This window comes from Sceloporus occidentalis, unplaced genomic scaffold (assembly GCF_023333645.1).
Source record: "Sceloporus occidentalis isolate IW3139 unplaced genomic scaffold, rSceOcc1.0.p SCAF_1, whole genome shotgun sequence".
Taxonomy (NCBI): Eukaryota; Metazoa; Chordata; class Lepidosauria; order Squamata; family Phrynosomatidae; genus Sceloporus; species Sceloporus occidentalis.
Genome location: NW_028316981.1, coordinates 215,194,982 through 215,217,056, shown reverse-complemented (window position 1 = coordinate 215,217,056; position 22,075 = coordinate 215,194,982). Strand labels below are relative to the sequence as shown.

The window sequence follows — 22,075 nt, the reverse complement described above, 5'->3', positions numbered from 1 at the left end:
TGCCCACAACCAGTGCACCTGGAACATTGAGCAAAAAGGATGTCAGCTGAGCTATAAGATTGTACGATAGCATCAGGCTCTAAAACCACTGCTGAGGGTGAGACATACATGTATGGTGCTATTTCTAGACTGAGCAAGAAGGGTGAGAGATCATCAAAGTGCCACACTATAATGAAACATACACTGCGGTAACCACTGCTCAAGAGAAACCGTTGCACAAACAAATGTCAAACCACATCCTGCTATACTCTAAAGGCCCTGCTTGCATCTTTTCTTAAAGAACGAAAGAGGGTGACTTGCCCAAGTCGGTTTCTAGGGCTGAGCAAGGGGGAATTTGAACCTTGGTCTCCCAGAGTCCTAGTCCAACACTCAAACCACTTGGCATCTACTGGGTTTGGTTCTAGGACCCTCCGTGGAGAACAAAATCCATGGATGCTCAAGTTTAGCGAAATGGTTTCCCATATATACAATGGCAAAATCAAGGTTTGCTTTTTGGAATTTATATTTTAAAAAAAACATTTTCAAGCTTGAAGCCATGGATGTGAAGGGCCAGCTGTACCACACTGGCTCTTCATGCCATAATACTGAAATAGCAAGTGTGGCTCCCTTTTTATAAAGGATATTTTCCTTTAAGTGACAAGTGTTCATGCTATGGAGGGCCAATTGCACCACACTGGCTCTTCATGCCACAGTGCAGTGCACTAAATGTTTTTGGCAAGGAGGAAGATTTATGGCCCACCCTGCTATCTGAAGTGGCTGAGCCCAGGCACAGGTCAGCCATTTTAGTGAAAAGGACTAGGGCTGAGATACTATAAAAGAAGAAGCTTGGATTTTGCTTTTCTCACATCCTCTGCAATGTTGAAAACTTGTATTCCTAATACATATGATATTGAAATAGTAAATGTGGGTCTCTTTTTATAAAGGATAAAGTGACAAGTGTTGAGGATTTTCAGAGCTTTGCCCCTCTTCTCTGGTCCTCAGGGGAAGGTGGGGAAATCTCAGGGCAAGAACACCTTCTTGGAAAATGTTTGCATTTCATTTCATTTCATCTTATCTGTTAGACTTAGAAGTTTGCTTTTTTACCATAGAAGGCATATTCTGTGCAAGTGAGGCCAGTGTTTAAGGTACTCGTGCTTTATCACACCACAAGCGATTGTTCCTAGGTCTCAGGCCTGGGCCCTGAAATCTCAGAGCTGGAACAATCCTGACCTGGCAGCACTACATCTCATTTTATGTGCATACCAGACCATATGTCACTATAGTAGAATGACCAAATATAAAGTTTTCTGTGAGAGAGCTTTTCCCTTTATGGTACCTCTTGTCTCCCATGTATGGAAGTGGAAATGCAAATGGATATTTCTCTGTGGCTGGTGTGCTCCTGCTTCTCCCTCTTTGGACCTCAAGGTTCATGTTTCAGGTTGGATAATTGCCAGAGTAACTTTGGTTAACCAAGATTTTCCTACTTAGAAAAGTGCATGGTTTGCTGGATCATGATAACTTCTGGTTTGATTTAACTGATTGGCATGGCTAATTTTGCTGTGCATTTCATATTTTCATGAACATTTTAAAGCTATAAGCTGCTGCCAGAAGAGCTCTTTGGGAACCAAGTGTTTGAAGGGTGCAACATAAAAGTAATAACAGCCAAAGCACAAAGGTTGATGTACTTCAAAAAGCCGGACAGAAGACAGAATTCAGGGTGGAGAAAGATCTACTACTTAAAACCCATGGTAGGAAGTACGAGGTCATTGGATTCACTTTCTCCTGGTCACCCAGTGCTTTCAGTGTCACCATTCAATAATGGTGTCCCAAGGCCATATGAATGAGGCTGTATTTGTGTAGCTCCTCAGATCTCCCTCCTCCCCATACAAACACCTTTCTACTCCTTCCAGAAGGGTGAATTACTTCTGAATCCATCCAGGAGAACACATTCATCTTTTACATAGGTTTCAGGATCATCCTCATCCATATTATTTAACACTGAAAAGTTGTTTTTCAAATCCAGAAGTAGCTCTCCATCCACTTTTGGTTTTGCTCATCTTTGGAGTGGGCATGATTGGCACTTTGCACAAGCTATTGTGGTCTCCAGGGGCAAAAACTGATCCCCAGACTCAGTGCATGAATGCCACATTTGACTCTTACTCAAAGAAGAGAGATCCATATTTAACACACACACACCATGGTCCTATCTGTTTGTTGAGGTGTGCCTTCAAGCCATTTCCAACTCATGTCCACCCTAAGGCAAACCTATCATGGGGGTTTCTTGGCAAGATTTGTTCAGAGGTTTGCCTTTCTCTGAGGCTGAGAGAGTGTGACTAACCCATGGCCACCCAATGTTGGCAAAGAGTAAAAGGAAACCATTTCCCAACCTTCTTGATAAAGACATTTACCATATAAAAACTTGTTGGTAACGCTATATTACCTTGGTTCTGAACGACAATGTAACACACAGTAAATTATAAAATAAAACACAGAACTCGGCAAATATGTTCTGCCGCTTTAATAAAATAGGTCATGGTAATCAGAGAAAAATTACAAGACATATCAGTGCAAGTTAAACATGTTTGTACGGCACAGTTCTATGCCCCCCCACCCCTGGATTTACCCAAGAGTAATCCCACTGAATTCAAGCAGGCTTACTTTTTATGAGACATACATAGGACGGCACTATAAAACTTCAACTCTAAATATATTCACTGCCTGAAAAGGAGGGTTAAAACTGAAAAAGAAACACCAGAAAATGCCACAAAATGCTCTCTGGCTTTACTCAAAGCAGATATTTTTGTTTTGAAGAGAGAGAGCTACAATGCTACTCTAGCTTTTGCAAGGCAAAAATACATATCTTGCTGTTTCTTCCTGGAATCCATTTATCTCAGGTAAGAGGTTCTCATGCGAAGGGCTTCTATGGCACCACCTGTCATAAAACAGGAAAGAGATCACAAGAGACTGTTTGTTCTGGATTAAAGATGCCACATTTGAACACTAGACACCTAAGTAACAATTACAGTACAATGAGTTTTCTACAGGAAATCTATTCAGTTAAGAAAATGAGATGCAAAAGATGGCTGTAGGGTTCTATAGATGGTTATTTTACTAGGTGGTTATTCAGACTGTGAAAATAATCCAAGTAGAATCTGCATTGAATCTTTGGTGTTCACATGCATTTCAAATGCATCCAGTTAAGTTGGGGAGGGCTGCCAAAACCCCCCACTTAGCCCAGGATAATAAATGTTGGATTTTTTTCAGAGTTTTCCTAAAAGATTTACATTGTCAGCTATGTAAGTAACTGATGCACATAGACCCAGGATAAACCAGGATAAAACTCTGCATGCCTTGAATGTGAGTCTGTGTGCATCTCTGCAAATTCTGTTGCTCACATGTCAGCGCTCGAATAAAGATGGAGTCGATGATGCGGATGTATTCAAAACACGTTGAAGGAATGCAGAGTTTTATCCCAGTTTATACTGAGTCTATTCACATCAGTTATTCACACAGCCAATAATGCAAATCTTTTAGGAAAACTTGGAAGGGGGAACCCCAAGATCGATTAAGTCGGGTTTTTTTGGCAGCCTCTCAAACTAACTCGGGTGCATTCAAAATACACATGAACAACAAAGATTCAACTCACATTCTACAGGGATAAGCATGGGGTGGGGGAAAATAGTTTTACAGGGATAAGCATGGGGTGGGGAAAAATAGCTTGGTTTTGAATGAGGAACTATGATCTATTAGAATTCAACGACAGAGCTGTGTTAGTCCAGAAAATCAGTCTGCATAGGGATCTTGCAGTACCTTTGTGATTAACTGAAAGAAAAAAGTTGGCCGCATGAGCTTTCATAGACCAGAGCCTACTTCCAAATTCATCTGAAGAAGTAGGCTGAAGGCTACGAAAGTTTATGCTACCAACTTCTTTCTTTCAGTTAAGTCTTATAGCAATAACAATAGCAAGTGCATTTCTATACCACTTATCAGTGCACTTAAGCACTCCCTAAGTGGTTTACAAAGTGTAAGCTAATTGCCCTCAACAATCTGGGTACTCATTTTAGTGGCCTCAGAAGGATGCAAGCCTGAGTGGAGCTTGTGCCCTTTTGCTGGTATTGAATTCGCAACTTTATGGTTTGTGAGTGAGTGGCTGCAGTACATACATTTAACCACTGCGCCACCAGGGCTCTATATCTTAAAGGTGCACAAGATCCCTTTGCAGACCAAGATGTATTAGCTTTACAAAACAGCTGATTCAGGTAGAGATAAAAATGGTACAATTGGTTTGTTGATATGGATAAGTGGAGCTGCCTGCCTTTTAATACTCTCCTTCAAGGTGTATTTATGCGATGCGGTGACTTAGTGGTTAAGATGCCAATTCTGATGATTGTAAGATTGGAAGGCTGGCAGTTCAAGGCCCAGGCACCATCACTAGTCCCAGCTTCTGCCAATCTAGCAGTTTGAAAGCATGCAAATGCAAGTATATAAATAGGTACCACTTCAGAGGGAAGGTAATAGCATACAGTGCAGTCATGCTGGCCACATGGCCACCAGAGCAGTCCTCGGATAATGCTGACTCTTTGACTTAGCAATGGAGATGAACACTATCCCCTACAGTCAGTTATGACTGGACATTCATGCCAAGGGACTACCTTTACCTTTGCCTTTCAGGGTATACTTAGAGGGACTGGCTTCCCATCACAGCTTAGTACTGCAATGCTGAGTGCAATTTTTTGAAAGGAAATGCAAGGAAAATTTATTCAGTGGAGATGGATTGTTTCAAATTGAAATCCTTGTTCTAAAATAATGTGTTTGCTGACACATTACCTTTGTATTCCGCTTCTTCTCCTAAGAACTGAGAACAACTTATGCATAACTAGGCCCACTTAGATTCCATAGTGGTGCTGAAGAACATTTTTAAAACCAGACTCTCTAAACATCAAACTGAACTCTTAAAAAGAAAAGAAGAACCACCTGGAGAACATGTTAGGCAATGAATTTCTAGTTGAATGGTTGTTCAGTTCCTAGCTAGCATAGCTAATGGTACACGATGCTAGGAGTTGAAATCTGACAACATATGGAGAGCCACATGTTGCTCTAAAAATGGATTGACCATGGCAACATACTGTAATATCATGGTTCAGGATATGAAGAATCAACACTATCCATTACCTTTTTCTGTAGTTTCAAACCCATCACAAATGCCCCGTACAAGAAACTCTTGAAAATGAGAAGAATGTAGACCAGTTTTCCCACGTTGGCTCTTCTGAGATATGTCTCTACAAATGAAAAGCATGAAAGACAATCAGATGTGGGCACGGGACAGACCACCCCAAAAGGGCGGCCTGCCAGCAGCCTAATTCCCTCCAGAGGGAAGCCGTAGCCAGAGGGCAGACATCATGACTGTGCCAATGGCAGCACCCTTGTACATGGGACACCACTATTGTTACACTACCATGCCATGCTAGGGTTAGGCAGTTGCCGCATGGTCCCTAACCCTAGTATCGCCGGGAGTACAGCACATTTGGGTGGTCTGTACCACACCGATCACAGGGTAAGAGACTTTTTGGCAGGATTTCTGCCAGTATGGGGCCAGTGGTTGCAGTATCCATGTGAAAAAGAGGACAGGGTTCCTGCACCAGTGGATGGTAACTGCCATGTCAGACCATCCCATCTATGCATTTTTCTCCATAAATAGTGGGTGTTCAATGCCAGACTGCATTATGCACACAAATATATATATATCTGTTCTGTAGCCCAACAGCAGCATCCCTTTCTGGAGCACTGTTTTAACTGAAGGGTAGCTGCAGGTGGGGAGATGGCATTTCATTACAGTCTTGGTTGTTGTTGTTGTTGCTGCTGCTGCCATCGTGTACTATCAAGTCATAACCCCAAGATGAACATATCATGGGGTTTTCTTGACAAGATTTGTTCAGATTGGGTTTGCCCTTGCCTTCCTTTGAGGTCGAGAGAGTGTGACTTGACCAAGGACACCCAGTGGGTTTCCATGGCTGAGTGGGGATTCAAACCCTGGTTTCCAGAGCCATAGACCAACGTTAAATTACCACACCAAACTGGCTCCCACTGCCTTCTTTAGTGGCCTAGATTGGTTCACATCCACAGCAGCCTTCCAAAGCTCTGAAACTGAAACACATTTGTTCTTGCAAATCTGCATTTGGACTCCTGCCTGCAGAGAAAAAGCTGCTAGGAAAGACAGTGCCATACATAAACCATCCTTTGGCTCTGAATTTGAAAGCTCTCTCTCTCTCTCACACACACACACACACACACAGAGAGAGAGAGAGAGAGAGAGATTGCTTTTGCAAGAGGTAGATTTCTGATTAAAAGAAATCAGTGACTGATAACTGGACAAGATTATCAGTGATTCATCTGGCATAATTTCTCTACATCTTTCATTGCCTGGGGACTCAGTGTGGAAGGGGGGGAAGTATAGTTTGCTCCCTCTTCTTCTATTGCAAGGGGTGCAAAATGGAATTTCCAGAGAAGCAGCAAATAGTGGCTTGTGTCCTTGAGTCACAAGTCACCACTCATTTTTTTCTGACTAAATTAGAATTATTTGCTCACAATTTGATGCACTGAATTAAAAGCTTTTTTTAAGTTGCATCTGCTCACCCAAAGTATTGTATATGGTTTAATTTGTAGTCAAAAATTATAAATTAGACTTCTGCATCTTCAAATGCGATATTACTTTTATAAAGGATGCAAACATTAATCAAACATTTCCTAGAGGTGTGGGGCACAGAAAAGTTTGGGAACCACTGTTCAATTGTTTCTGTTACTATCAACATTTTATGTGTTTCATGAGTAAAATATGTAAAAATGTAGGGGCCAGGTTGTTAGTCTCAGAAAAGCTTCAGAGCCAAAAAACAGGTTAACAAAATAAAGATTGTTATGTTGCTGCCTATTGTGCTGTGTAATTTTATCTTATATGTGATGAATTTGATTTTGCTGGGTCTCTGGACTGTAATAAAGAATTGTTGTTGTATTGTGCACAAGGACCATACACCTTAATCCAGTCTTGGATTGATATATATGATTGCTATAATCTTTTCATCATGTTTAAGTGATCCCGGGATGGGGATCCTCATTTAGCTGGTATGACTTTAAGCACAACAAGGCATTTTAATTAAACAAGCTCACATTTTCAGAGTCTAGGGATCTCCAGGGTGCCTGTTTCCTTAACCACAGGGTTTCCTTTTTAATGGAGGTATACAGGCATAGGCAGAACCCCTTGGTGTTTTGTATAAAGCTTGATGAATTTTAACAAAAGCGATTTCACTGTGGAGGATGACAATAAAAAACTGCCCATGGTTTGCTCCAGTTTATTTCTCGTTTGGATTTATGAATCAGCTTTCTAGTTACATATTAAAATTACACAGAGGGGAGGGCAACCAACATTAAGAATCAAGTTGTTGTAGTTGTTGTCACTGTATGCCTCCAAGTCATTTCTGACTTATGGTGACCATAATGGGTTTTCTTGGCAAGATTTGTTCCGGGGAGGTGTTTGTCATTGCCTTCCTTGAAGTCTGAGACAGTTGGGACTTGCCTAAGGTCACCTGATGGGCTTCATGGCTGAGCAGGGAGTCAAACCTTGATTTTCAGAGTCGCAGTCCCTCACTCAAACTACTACACAGGCTGGCTAGCTGGCAAATAACACTAGTGGCAAACAATATTCTAGTAGCTTTCAACTGGAATAGTACAAGCTCTTACATGAACTGATTGGTCAGTGAACAATGAAACCACATAAAATGTAAATATTCCTGTCCATAGCTGCACTAAATTATTCAAGTATGATGGAATTAGACTCTAGCTAGAAGCTAATCCAGAACTTTAGCTCCTGATTGTAGGCGGAAGCCCTCTGGAACAAATCTTGGGAGTAGCTGCTCCATGGAAAATTCCAGGCCTTGAAATCGCAAGGAAACGATGCCTGAGATAGTCTAGAACAGTGATTCCCAAATTTCATTCATCCAGATGTTATGGACTTCAGCTCCCAGAATTCCTGACTATTGACAAAGCTGACTGGAGACTGTGAAGTTCAAACCTCCTGGAGGACCAAAGTTTAGGAAACACTGGTCTAAAACAACCCTGGGCCTTTCTACACCCAACCATGAAGTCTACAACTGCCTTGCACTGTGTGTTCTGAGGCCTCTGGTAAGGAACAGCAAAATAGCTGTTCCTCCATTTCACCAAAAGCCTAAGATGATGGTACCGTCTCCAAGGTGCAGAGGAGGCCTTCAAATCTATGTGACATGACCTATCATTTACTGGTTCTTCTAAAAGTTTTTGGAATGACACTAAGCAGTTTTGTGGATTTCCTGTCACAACAAACTCAAACTTGTACATTATATAATCTCCTATCATCTGTGTCAGAGACATACACTATTGTTTGGGATCTTGGATACTTGGCTAAGACACCAATTTATTTCAATGGGATATAAACTTGGAGGCTAAAAACCTGTCAAGAACCAATAGAACAGAAGGTTCAACTGGTGTGACTCTGTGGACCAAGGAGATGATGGAGACAGCCAGCCCAGAATGGGAAGGCATCCTAAGCATCTGATCTGGGCCTTTGAGGACTATTATGCTGCTTGGGAACTGTGAGAATCTGCTTATATAAGGAGACCTCCATGCACAAATGTAGAACCTATTATCACAAATGAAAGATGCACTAGTGTAAACCCCACAGGCTACTAGAAAGGTGATTTTGACTTACCTTTTGCTTCAGCACTGCCACCACATTCTGAAACCATGAAGGAGAAATAAAAATTAGCTTGTTTAAAGGCTATTAAAATAAAAAAGAGGGTTGAGAGGTAATAGTGCATTTAGCCTACACTGGAAATTTAGCCATCATGTTTCCAAAGCTTGGTTCAAGCTTCCTATATACAGTTGGCCCTCCTTATTCACAAATTTTTCCCCCCATGAATTCAAACATCCATGGCTTGAAAATATTCCAAACAAGTATAAATTCCAAAAAGCAAACCTTGATTTTTTCCATTTGATATAAGGAGCACCATTTTGCTATGTCATTATATTTAATGGGACTTGAGCATCCATGGATTTTGTTATCCACAACGGGTCCTGGAACCAAACCCCAGTGGATAACAAAGTCCCACTGTATGAAAATAGGTTTTTGTACCAGATGCTGTGAGTGAAGCAAACAAAATAATATTTTAGTGAGTAGCATATTAAGGTCAGTTAAAAATGTACATTGCAAAAATAGGAAGAAACCTTTGCTTTAAGATTGGCAACACAGGAACCCGCAATGTGTAAAATTGCTGCAATTTTTCAGGGACATATACATAAGCCAAATGCAAACAAGAGGAATACAAAGCAGCAGTCCTTAAACAAATAATATCAATGTAAAAGGTTTATATAGTAGATGACATTATTAGTAAAATGGACTGGAGAGCAGGAATTGTGTAATCATTCAATGTGTCTACAGACTGAACACATACAATTTTTAAAAAAGTTTTTTTTATTTTGCCCACCAAGTAGCACCCAGGCTTGCATACTGGCAACTGTATGGGAGTGTAGGAAACTTAGAGAATATGGCTCTTGTGATGGATTTCAGCTTCCTGAGAGTCTGAACACACAACTATAGGACAAGACTGAGGAATCTCTTGCCCTGGGATGAGATGTAATCTGTGGAGGCTCCTCAGATGGTCCAGGTCTCCCATCTCCTCACCCTGTTGTTGCCACTAGACATCTCTCTTACACATACACACACACACACAGCCCTCCCTGCACAAAGTGTAATTGCACGACTTTGTGCGTATTGTGTATTTTAAAAAATGATGCTCAAAGCTCAACCCTCTTTTTGTGGAAGGTGCCCAACTCTGCTATGGCTTCCTTGAAAGGTTTGCCACAAGGGATTGCAACCTTTGGGCCAAAGGGGAAGAAGTCCTTACACCTGGCTCCATACCTACGTATTAGAGCAGTGGTGAGCAGCTTGAGGTCCTACAGATGTTGTTGGGTTAAAATTACCATCACCTGCCTCAGCCATAACAAGTAGAGGATAGTGGGAATTGTAGTCCAACATCTAGATGGTCCGAAACTGTCCACCCCAGTTTAATTTTTTTTTAAAGTTTACATTTTTAACATCACCTCAAATCCCCCCCCCCAAAAAAAATAGGGGCATACACATTACTTTACAATGAAAGTTCAAGTTCACAACCATAATGTCAAAATTAATGATGTCATGAGTGTATTGTTACATAGTCAAAATTGGTTGATTGCCTTTGGAAATCCAACATTATCTCCCCATGCCATACTCAATAAAACCATCCCAATTCTAACTAAAATTGTGTTTCCCAAAACCTCTGGCTTAGAAAATATGGTTGAAAATTAGTAAGGAATTCCTGGTAGAGTTCTAGAAATTTGAGAGATTGTGGATTAAGATTTCCTTGAATTTGGATGTGGGAACCGGAGGGTGGGGGTGTTGAATTGCTTGGATCGCTGATAGCTCTGATGCTAAATACCCATTCCAATAACTGTCCTGCTCTTACTTACCTATACCAGATATTTCATCCTCGTAGTATGACTTTCCGTTCTCGTCGTAGAACTCAATTCTGCATTTGAATTCATTATTGGAATCCTGCCACTCTTTTTTAGTGATTCTTAAACGACTGACCAGCGAGTATTTTTTCTTAGTTTTGTCCAGCTCAGGAGTGTCTGTCTTTACTCCCTCTGTTCTCGCCTCACCATTCATAAACCATGTAAGGTTGACATGATCTGGGAAGAAATCAGTGGCTAAACACACAATTGTGGCCTTCTGTTTGTCTTCGACCTCCTGTGCAGACGGAGCAAATATGGTCACTTCTGGGGGAGAGGTCTTTTGTCCTTTTGCTGGAAGAGAAAGTAATACACAATACAGAGAGAAGGTAGGCACCTGCAAGGTGGGATTGGTTTGGACAGGGTCAGCTGGCCAGTCACAGACGAGATTATCAAATGGCGGACAAAACATCCTTGTCCCGTCCTTTCCACATTTTCATAGCATGACTGCAAGAAGATTTTCATACAACGTTGCACTTATCCGGACATTATCCTATCTGGAAAGCGTGACTGATGGCAGTCGTGCGAAAGATTTTCAAAGTATGTCACGCAGATCCCATCATTGTCCCATCATTGAAGCAGCATTGCCTGGCATTTGCATCAATGGGAGTTTGCATTAATGCAATGCCTCTTCAATGACAGGACAATATCGCTGTAATGTGAATGCCTTTCATGGGATTGCAGTCAAAGATGGGATAAGGACAGGGGAGCGACCCAGTCCTTATCCCATCCCGGTGTGAACATCTTCATAGATACAGGCTGCATCTACACTGCAGAAATGATCCAATTTGACGCAACTTTAACTGCCATGGCTCAATGGTATGGAATTCTGGGATTGGTAGTTTGTTGTGGCACTAGAGCTCAGCTGTCTGACCTATGGGCTCCCCTCCCTTCTGCTTCTGTTTCTCAAACAGAAAATGCAACTGTGATGCTGAAGAAACAAACAAACAAAAAAAGAAGTGGCCTGAACTGATTTATAGAAACATTATTCATCAGATAAACATAGCTACCAAGTTCATTCTGAAGACAAAAATAGACATGAGACAATATGCAGCTCAATCCCATGCATGCTTACTCAGGATTAAAGCCTGTTTATTTAAGTGAATTTATTCCCAAGTAAATAGTATTGCTGCTTACAAGACCATAATTGACCATTTTCATTACCATTGTGTTTTGACCTGTATATTTAATAACTGAAACTATTAAAATAATGGGAACAGCCCCTCACCCTGTGCTAATGTTGTAAATAATTTCCATGGAATTCTATTAACTTTTGCTGCATCCACACAGCAGAAATAACTGGTTTGATACCACTTGAACTGCCATGGCTCAATACTCTAGAATTCTGGGAATGGTGGTTTGTTATGACACCAGAGCTCTCTGACAGAGACGGCTAATTTTTTCACAAAACTACAGTTCTACAAAACTACAAAAGTACACCACTGATGTCAAGAAAGCATAGACAGTCTCTACAGTGCTATATCAAAAAGTACTCCATATGTTTCTGACAAGGCATTTGTACCAATTCTTAAGGTTCTTATTTCTCACTGGGGAAATGAGTGTCTTCATCCAAGCCAATTCATAACACTGTTCACTTTAAATACAGTTTGGCACATAAAAACTGTATTATTAATATTGAAAACATGAGAAAAAATCTTTCAAGAGATTTCAAGAAATGGCTTTGTTGGTTCCTCCCCACCCTCATTTTTCAGATACAGCAATAAAGTGTGTACGTCAGAGGTATAGTTATAGAGGGGACAAGATAAGGACACTGCCTGTCTGAAATGAGAATTCTGTCATCCCAAATGAAATTTTCCTTTTCTCCCCAAATTTCTAGTAACATAGTAACTTTAGATATCAGTTGAGCATTTAGAAATGGAGTTTTGGCACCCAAAGAAAAAGAGCCGACAAAGTGATCCAGGAGATGCAAGCACAGAAATATGAGATTTAGATGTGAACAATTTTCAGTGTCTCACTCTCTGAAATGCTAGAAATCTGGGGGACTAAAGGAAAATTTCATTGGGGAGGGTTGAATTTTTATTGAGGGCAATAACCTCCCTCACCATAACTACACTGTATGTGAATGTGAGAGTATAAGGAAATATTCAGTTATATTATTATTATTATTATTATTATTATTATTAAATTTTATTTCTTTCCCACTTCTCTTCAATGGTCATATTCTAGATTTCCCAGTTTTCTTTCTCTCTGTATCACTAATATCAAAGCAAGAAAAGTCAGTACTTTTAAAAAGACTGAAAATGTTTTGGTAGATGTATACATTTTACTTTATAGCTATACACATTTTTCCCTCTTGCTTCTGGTCAAACAGGATTTGCAAAAACTAAGTAATGCAGGATCTTTTATTCAAAATACTTTCTAAGGCTGTCAACATCTCAGGCTATACATGATTACTGTACTCAGAAATCCAACTTATTTCCATGGGACATGAAATGATACATAAACTATAGCTATCAAGTCCAAATCATGCACTTGTCCTCTCCAAAACCAAATACACTAAACAAAGCATGCACATAACGTTTCCAGTGAAGATCCTACCTAGAACAGTGAGTCGGGTTCCAGGTCCAAAGTGCACCTCATATGCAGAGCACAGAGGTACAAGGCAGTATGAATATCCCTTTCCCTCCAAAGTGGTAAACAAACTGCAGTCTTATAACTTTGTCAGCTCTCAGTTTGGCATGCAGTTCTACTATAGTCACTGTGATTTTTACTTGGCAGAGAGTTTGGCAATCTGGAGCCACATCAAATTAGAATTTATTCAAATAAATAACACAGAAATGGGGTGTAAAGAGAAGGATGGCTATAGATATGGGGTTCAGCAGTGCTTCCATTGATCCACTGCCTATCAACACAAGTCAGTGACGGGGCAAGACAGTATCTCTTCAGCCTCATGCTTAGAAAATTACTTTGGGGGATTGCAGCTTATTTATTTGATTTATTTTGCCTCTTGACCAACCCACCCCATTCCATGCTGGACTTCAATTTCGCACACAGTTCATATATTTCTTACCCAATACAGTCAGCCATGTTCCTTGTCCAAAACTCAGTTGATTTGCAGAACACAGCCTGATATCCCTGTAGGCAAACCTGCTCTAGCAAAGACCAAAACACTCCTTTTTCCAACATTGCACAGCTGAAAATCAGGAGACCTGAATATATGTAATACCTTCTCTCACTGCCTGGGCCACATCCCTTGTTACAAATTGCAAGGGCCCATGCTGGCAGAGAATTCTGCAATATGTAGAGGAAGAAAACTACCTTTCTGAATCTTTGTGCATTGCTTAAGGGTTGACTTTGTTTGCTCTATTGCATAGCTGGCAAACATGCTTTGTGACTGCAATTCCCAAGATTCCTTACTGGCTATGTCTGATGGAAGCTGCAGTGCAGCAACATCTGGAGGAACTCACTGTCCCCAGCCCTACTCTGTTGTATCTGTAACAACTTGTCTTGCATGGACTTTTGAAGCAGGCTGAAGTGATAAGCTGAAGTTAGAACTAGGGAGATTATCGCACTGGGTTCTGAGAACGTTCTCATCCCGTGATGAGAACGGAACGCATTTGAGTATACCGCACGTATGTGTTCCAATCGGGTTCTCAGAACGCTTAAATGTGTTCCAAATGTGTTCCAGGAGGGTACAGATATGAATGTGTTCCCAGAGAGCTGAAACGTGATGAGAACGTTCCAACAGAAGTGTGTGCGATATTCTTATCTGTTCTCAAATCCGTTCTCTCATTCCTCCGTCTCCTGATTGGCTGAAAGAATGACAGGCAGGGAGGGAGGCAGGCAGGCGAGCGACTGCAGTGAGGGAAGGTGTGTGTGTGTGAGGGGGGAAAGAAGGAGGGAGGGAAGGGAGGAAAGTTGGGACAAGTGAGAGAAGAGGAAAGAAGGGAAAGAGAGAGAAAGAGAGAGGGAAACAGGGGGGCCAGAGCAGAGAGCAAGAGGGAGAGGGTCTGGCTGCTTCTGCGGGGGCCTCTAGTGTCATGTCCAGTGGGGCTCCTGTGCTGTCACAATGCAGGAGGCAGGGATGCCCAGGACCTTCTCCTCCTTCCCTCCAGGAGGGAACCCACAAAAGCTCCTCTGTTTGGAGCACCACACAAAAGCAAGCAAACAACTCCCAGAATTCCATAGCAAAGAGCCAGACAAGAGTTAAAGCGGGGAGGGAAGCTCACAACCTGAAGGCACACATTACATGCACACACACAGGAGGAAATGGGATGACAGCAGAGGACTCTTCTTTTCTAACCGGTTTAAAGAGCTGCAATGGCTGCAGGGGCTCTCCCCTTGGTCCAGTCCCCTCCCTTTCCCTCCGCTTGAAGGGACCTCCGTGGAGCTCCCTTAAAGCCCAGGCTGCCAAGGAGGGGACTCTGCCCTTGGCCCATCAAGTTACATAAGTTTTATCCTATTTTCTTCAAACATATGCCAGCATATGAAGCCCCAGCGTTTTATAGGGGCTTGCCTTCCTTCCCTCCCAAGAGAATCCTCGGACTCCCTTCGGAGGGAAGACAAGATGGGAGGGGGGGATGCTTGCCTTCCTTTCCTCCCAAGAGAATCTTCGGAGGGAAGACTTCTCAGTGAGGCTGAGAAGCACTCTCCCAGCCAGAGTCCCTAGGCTTACTGAAATCCCCCACCTCCCTTCCCCATAGAAATCAATCCAAAAACTGAGTTTAAAAGGAGCAGAGGCAAGCCCTTTGGGTCTGCATCTGGGAGAGATTTTAAACTCCGTTTTTGGATTGATTTCTATGGGGAAAGAGGGGAGAGGGAAAGATGGCAGGACATCCCCATAGCCAAGCAAGCTCTGCCTCCCCAGATGAAGACCCATAGGGCTCTCTGCTCTTTAAGCTCCGTTTTTGGATTGATTTCTATGGGGAAAGAGGGGAGAGGGAGAGATGGCAGGACATCCCCATAGCCAAGCAAGCTCTGCCTCCTCAGATGAAGACCCATAGGGCTCTCTGCTCTTTAAGCTCCGTTTTTGGATTGATTTCTATGGGGAAAGAGGGGAGAGGGAGAGATGGCAGGACATCCCCATAGCCAAGCAAGCTCTGCCTCCTCAGATGAAGACCCATAAGGGCTCTCTGCTCTTTTTTAACCTCCGTTTTTGGATTGATTCCTATGGGGAAGGGAGGTGAGGGATTTCAGTAAGCCAAGCCTCCCTTTTTCCTCTTTCCTGGGAGCAGCGCCTCTCCCGAGCCGTCCAACCTCTGAGTGGCGACGTCATCAGAACACAGCCCACAAAACGTAATACAGCAAACCGTTCTGAGAACGGTTTCGCTGTGCGGTAAAATGCAGTTCTGATCACGTTCTGATCACGTTCTAGTTTACTAATGCAGTAATATCTGTTCCAGGAACATTCTCATCACGTGATGATAGGAACGTTCTCAGAACGCAGTGCGATAATCTCCTAGATGTTAGTATTAAAAAACCCACAAGATCCTCAGTCCTGCCTTTTCCTCCTTGGAGCACTGGCATAACCGTTTGAAAGGAAGAGTCAGCAAACAGAAAGCCATGCCTCTCCCTTGCTATGCCTGCATGTAGATATTTGCTAACATGAACAACTCTAAAAACAACATAACAAAATAGATAAGTTTATTGCACGGGCCTTGGAGAACAGGTACGGAAAGCAATAGGAAGAGAAGAGAATGGGAGGGGGACGTATGTTATTGCACAGGAGAATGACACTGATGCCTCCAGGAGTCCCCAATCCATTCCCCAACTGTTCCACAGCAGCAGGTTTTGAAGGACTGTTCAGAATCGTTCTTCAAAATCAGCTGCTGTGGGATGGATGGGGAACTGTTGACTCCTGGAGGCATCGGCGGCCATTCTCCCATGTGATAACATACATTTTTTCCCTGGTCCGTTCCCTTCTTGTTCCTCTCCATTCCCGTTCTCCAAGCTTCATGCGATAAAGTGCCAAATGAACTGTTTCTAGCAAAAAGGGGGGCAGCTGGGATACATCTGGATCTCCTTTTCCTGAAACACATTGAAGTTTCCTTGAGAACACATGAGCACATGATGGGGGGAAATGCAGTTATACAGAGAATTGAAGTTCTCATATGGAAGACCACTATAAAGTCCCTCACATTTCTAATGCCTCTTTCCAAGTGTACACTGGTTATACTTTGCCCTGTTTTCAAAAGGCAAAATGAAAGCCTGCCTTTGTTACAAATTTTCAACCCACTTCCCCAGTGGATGGGCCCACTGGATTTTCCCTCTCCTAAATATTTCAGTGTGAAACATTGCACTCCATGACCTCCCTTTTCCCTGTCTCTTTCATTTTATATAACTAACTAATTAGTTCTATAGATGAACTTCTCCACCAGGACTACATCTATCACACACACACACACATGTATATTTCCCTGCCACTCTTATATAGACTATAGGTCCTACAGTGACCTCAGGGATCAGTATATTAAAGTTAAGAGAAAAGAAATATGAACTGGGAGTTTCCAAACAAACATTCACTGGCTGGTCTTATGAATACCACAACTGTCTCTCGCCCTCAAATTCTAGTTAATTCTAAATATTATTAAAATGATAAATTTTAAATGTGGATTGTATATCTTATTTGTCATTTTAAATTGATGTGTATTTTAACTGATGGGGTGGGTCTGTTAATTGTTGTTGTTCCTTGCCTTGATCCATGTTATTATTTCGCAATAAAGGGACTATCAAGAATGAGAGTTATTGTGCTGTCAAGTCATTTCCAACTGATGGTGACGCTAAGGTGGTTTTCCTGGCAAAAATTGTTCAGGTTTGCCATTACCTTCCTCTGAGGCTGAGAGAGTGTGACTTCCCCAAGGTCACTCAGTAGCTTTTCATGGGAGAGATGGGTCTCCAAAGTTGTAATCCAATGCTCAAACCACTACACTACACTAGCTCTACGTTACAGTTCTACATTATAGAATTATTATTACAGATTACAGGTTATAGATTACATTATAGATTACAGGCAGCTGTAATCATATATGGAAATCACTTTCAGCCCTTGAAATATCCTGTATAAATTCATTTAATCATATTTCCCACCAATCTTACCTAAGACAGTCAGCCGAGTTCCTTGACCAAAGTGAAGCCTCTCACCAGAGAAAGCACAGCATGTCTTCCCTGTAAGTCAACCTGCTATAGGAAGACTTCTGGGACTGTACTGGAGGGACTATTTCTCCTACTCCCACTCCATCATTATCTATATAAGTTATTTTTGAAGTTTTTTCTCTCCTTTTTTAAAAAAAAATCTCATCCATCCAGTTCCTGAAACTCATTTCCTAATTTACAATATTCAGATGATTAGTAATGCCTTGCAGAATTATTGTTGCTCTAAGAGAACTGTGCTCATGTAGGTGAAATACATTCTGTACAAATAAGTTAAATTCTTCATGGGCCCAAAGTTCCCATAGTATAGCAAGCCAAAGTATAGTAAGCCAAAGTATAGTAGATTAGTGGATTAGCCCTGTGCGTGATCCTGATCTGATACAGTGATATAGTGGATTAGCCCTGTAAGTGTTCCTGATCTAGGGAATGTTGTGGGACTTTATTGGACGGATTTTGCTTCCCCTGTCCCCATCCTAGCCCATCTGTACAAATATTTCTGAGCCTCATCTTCAACCTATAAAGTTCCAGCCAGTCCCTCAAACTCAGCCCTCAGCATGCAATGTAGAAGTGATGTCTAAACTGCTCTACATTGCAGAATTATTGTTGCTGCAAGACAACTGCAGCTATATAAATTACATACTATACATTTTACATAAGTAGGTTAAATACGTATTTCACATGGCTATAAATCCCATATATCTTACCTAGTACAGTAAGCCGTGTTCCTTGTCCAAAATGCAGTTTATCAGCATTACACAGCGCACTGTCTTTGTAAGTTAACCTGATCTAGGGAAAGCTTTAGGATTGTACCAGAAGACCTCTTGTCCTTCCCTTCAGCATCTATGCAAGGTATTACTTATTTCTTTCCTTTTAAGCAACACAAAACTTTATCCACACAGTTTGGCCCACTTTCCATACCCCAAATGTATCATCATCATCATTGACTGATTGATTGATTGATTGATTGATTGAAATATTTCTATCCTGTCCTATATCAAATGATATCAGGGTGGCTTATAGGCAAATTCAATGCTAACAAATTAAAACAATACAAAACAATAAAACACAATTTAAACAGTTTAAACCCCCTGTGCATAGCTTTTGAAATAAATCACCACCCACACCCACATCACATGCTAGTCTATTTATTGCAGCCCCCCTCAAAGAAGCCTTGTGACACCTTAAAGACAAATTTTATATTGCATAAACTTTTCCGAATGGCAGATCACTTCATCAGATGCTTCTCTGGAGCGTTGGTCATTTTTCTCCCACTGTATCGCAAAGGGAATATCTATCGGGGTATTTCCATTTAATTCTCATAACAACCCCATACGGTGAACTGAGATAAAATGTGGCCATTCAAGTAAGCTTCAGGACTGACTAGTGATGCCAGTCCTGGTTTCTCTAGCTCAGGGTCAACACTTTCTACCCCATGCCTCTGAAGCTTCACTTGGTACCTGTTTAATAAGATTGTAGCCAGGCAGGAGGAGGCTCAACTGTTTATGAGAAATTATTTTCATCCTATACCTTTAGCCGTCTCTTTCTGCTTACCTAAAACAGTCAGTTGAGTTCCTTGGCCAAAGCTCAATGGAGAGTTGTAGCACAGTGTGAAACCATGTTACCAAAGGGAATATGCAAAGACTGCAAGCAGCATTTTCAGAGAGTTATCATTGCCTGTAAATGCTACTAGGAACCTTTTTGCTTTCCTTTTTTTCCCTGGCTACTTGTTGTTGGGGAAAGACTGTCAAGGCTGGACCAGATGGACTGTGACCTGATTCAGGAAGGCAACACTAACATCCAAAATTCTCAGTGGGTGAAAATTGCGTGTCACTGTAACAAGGATTTATTTGCTTTTTACATTGTTCCCCCCCCTTCTAAGTTGCTCAAAAAGACAAGCATGCTTCTTCCTTGGAATATTCACAGGGAAGGAGACTGAACTGAGATGGTCAGCCTCAAAACCATTCTATGAGGTTTGTGTCAGAAGTCAGACCCACGTCCCCCAGTCCAGATCCAAAACACTTTATCAAACTCACTCCCAGCTGTCCTAAGGTGTCTTTCTCCAACCTGACATCCTCTAGATGTCTTAGAATATAAGTCCCATCAGCCCTACCCAGCATGGACAATAGTCAGGAATGCTGGAAATTGTGATCCAAAACTTCTGGTGGTTCTGAGACTGGGGACACCTGTTCTGAGACTGACCCTTCAGTAACGCAGTGTGTGAACTAAGAGAGGATGAGCATGGTCAACTGCAATTCCATCCTTTTTGCGCCTGTTTTTCTAAATGACACAATCGCAGAATTTGCTGTTTATTCATTATATGGTTCACACAGATGAGGAGAGCCTCTGGTGAAAAAAATAGAGACTTCAAACATAGTCAACCCCTTTCTGTGTCATTTCATCCCATTCATCACCCAATTGTACCCATTTACAATTGCTTCTTCTCTGTGTGTGTTCTCTCTGTCAGCCTTAGCATTAGAATGGGCAGTACATTATTAGCAACCACATTTTGGCCTTCGGTATGGCTATGGGTACATGGGGGAAAAACGATCAAACAATTTTTTTTGTTTCAAAATGTCTTCTTTGGTGTCGTTCTGCAGACAAATTTTGGACTCAAACTTGCTGCTTGTTAAAATGAAAAAGGCTTTGCTACATCATTCATTGCATTGCTATATAAGCTATGTCTGGCTTTGTTAATATAAGAACATGGAGACAAATGGATGTTCAATTAACCTGAGTGGAGGTCCACTTAGAAAGGTATGTTTTCTTACCTAAAACAGTCAGCTTGGTCCCTGTTCCAAAGTGCATCTCCCCAGTGGTTGCACAGCCAGCTGGCTCATGAAATAAACCTCCTTTTGGCTTCCCACATGACTACATTGAGAAAGCCACTCTACAGTGAGAAAGATACCCTCTCCCTCTGTTACTTCATAACTTATGCAGGGCTGATAAGACATGAAAAGGAACTGGAATTGCTGTTGGAAGGCAGAGACATTTGTTTCCTCCTAATCTGCCACACATGTTTAATTATGGGGAGCACTTCATTTCTAAAGCATCTGTTTCCTGCCAACATTGATCTCGCTCTCTGCTTTAGTTCCTTGAAGCTGTAAGCAAAGGAGATGAACTGAGGTTTCTCCACTTATATGCTCTCCAAGCATGCAATCTGCTACTGCAAAAAAATCTTAGAGCCAGTTGGTTCACACACAGGGTGACCAGATAGCCTAACCACAAAGGAGGAAAAAGCATGTAAAACATTACAAAGTAAAAACTAAAAAACACTCATATAAATATAAATTCATGCTTCTTAGTCATGCTCAAAATGGAGGGCATTTTGGAATTGCTCTTGAACAGAATGTAGAACATATCCTTGAAAAGAAGGACAGCTGCTCACCCTGTTCACACATCTCTCTGACATGACTATAACAGTCAGTGATGATACCTGATATCTGTATGAACTGACTTTTATAGATCTAACACTGGGGATAGAAATTTTATAGCATTTCATCTCATCTGAAACACATTTCTTACCACATCACAATCTGTGTTTTCCAGTGGAGTCGAAACGCACATGAAGGACAAATGTCACCTAAAGTAGCTTCTCTGTGAATTGATTCTGGATGAGCTGATGATCACACTTCTGTAAACATTGTTAGGCATCTGATGAAGTACATGAGCTCATGAAAAGCTCTTTCTCTCAGTCAGTTTAAAAGATGCTACAGGATTCCTTTGTATCTTTTTATGTTGTTGCAGACTCACACGGCTATGTCTTGGAATACTACAATAAATGTAGTAGAAATCAAAGACATAGCTGTGTTAGTCTGGATCAGTAGCCAAAAGGGTCTGGTGCAATCTTTAAGACTGAGACAAAAAGATTGGTAGCATAAGCTTCCATAGACTAAATTTACTTCATCCATGCATCTGATGAAGTATGTTTAGTCCGAAAAAGCTTATCCTACCAACTTCTTCCTCTTAGTTAGTCTCAAAGGCGCTACAAGATCCTTTTGCATACATTGAATGTGTTAGTCTTGCAGAGGCCACATGCCTCTTTGTTCTTTTTGCTGTAGCAGACTGAAACAACTATCCTGTTGAACACTGAGTGCAAAGCAAAAAGGAGGCAGAGTGAGATCTGAAGTCCATTATGGAAAGTGAAGGCCAACCATCCCTTCACCCCATCACCACCCCCTTCACTTCTATATAGCCATCCCCCCTCCTCAATGATGCTCTATCTTTGTTTGCTCTATCACTGCTTGGAGAAAATTTGCCAAAGGAGAGTGGTTACATGGAGCATGGGCAGAGAGGAGAGGAAGCCAGCTTCTGCCATTCTATTATGTCCAACTCCCATTCCTATAAAAAATAATTACAGCCTGAGTTGAGTCATGTCCCCATCACACCTAGGCTTCAGGAATCAAACGCTCAGAAG

At 41.6% G+C, this 22,075-nt stretch overlaps 1 gene segment (V, D, J or C); it reads right to left on the bottom strand.

Annotated features, from left to right (window-relative positions):
- Positions 1-2,738: 2,738 nt before the first annotated feature.
- LOC149323382 (T cell receptor beta constant 1-like) overlaps positions 2,739-22,075 on the bottom strand; it is a 105,822-nt gene continuing 86,485 nt past the window's right edge. Inside the window, 5 exon segments of the C gene segment in view lie at positions 2,739-2,911; positions 5,152-5,258; positions 8,714-8,740; positions 10,510-10,845; positions 20,430-20,461. Of these exon segments, the coding sequence occupies positions 2,900-2,911; positions 5,152-5,258; positions 8,714-8,740; positions 10,510-10,845; positions 20,430-20,461 (514 nt within the window).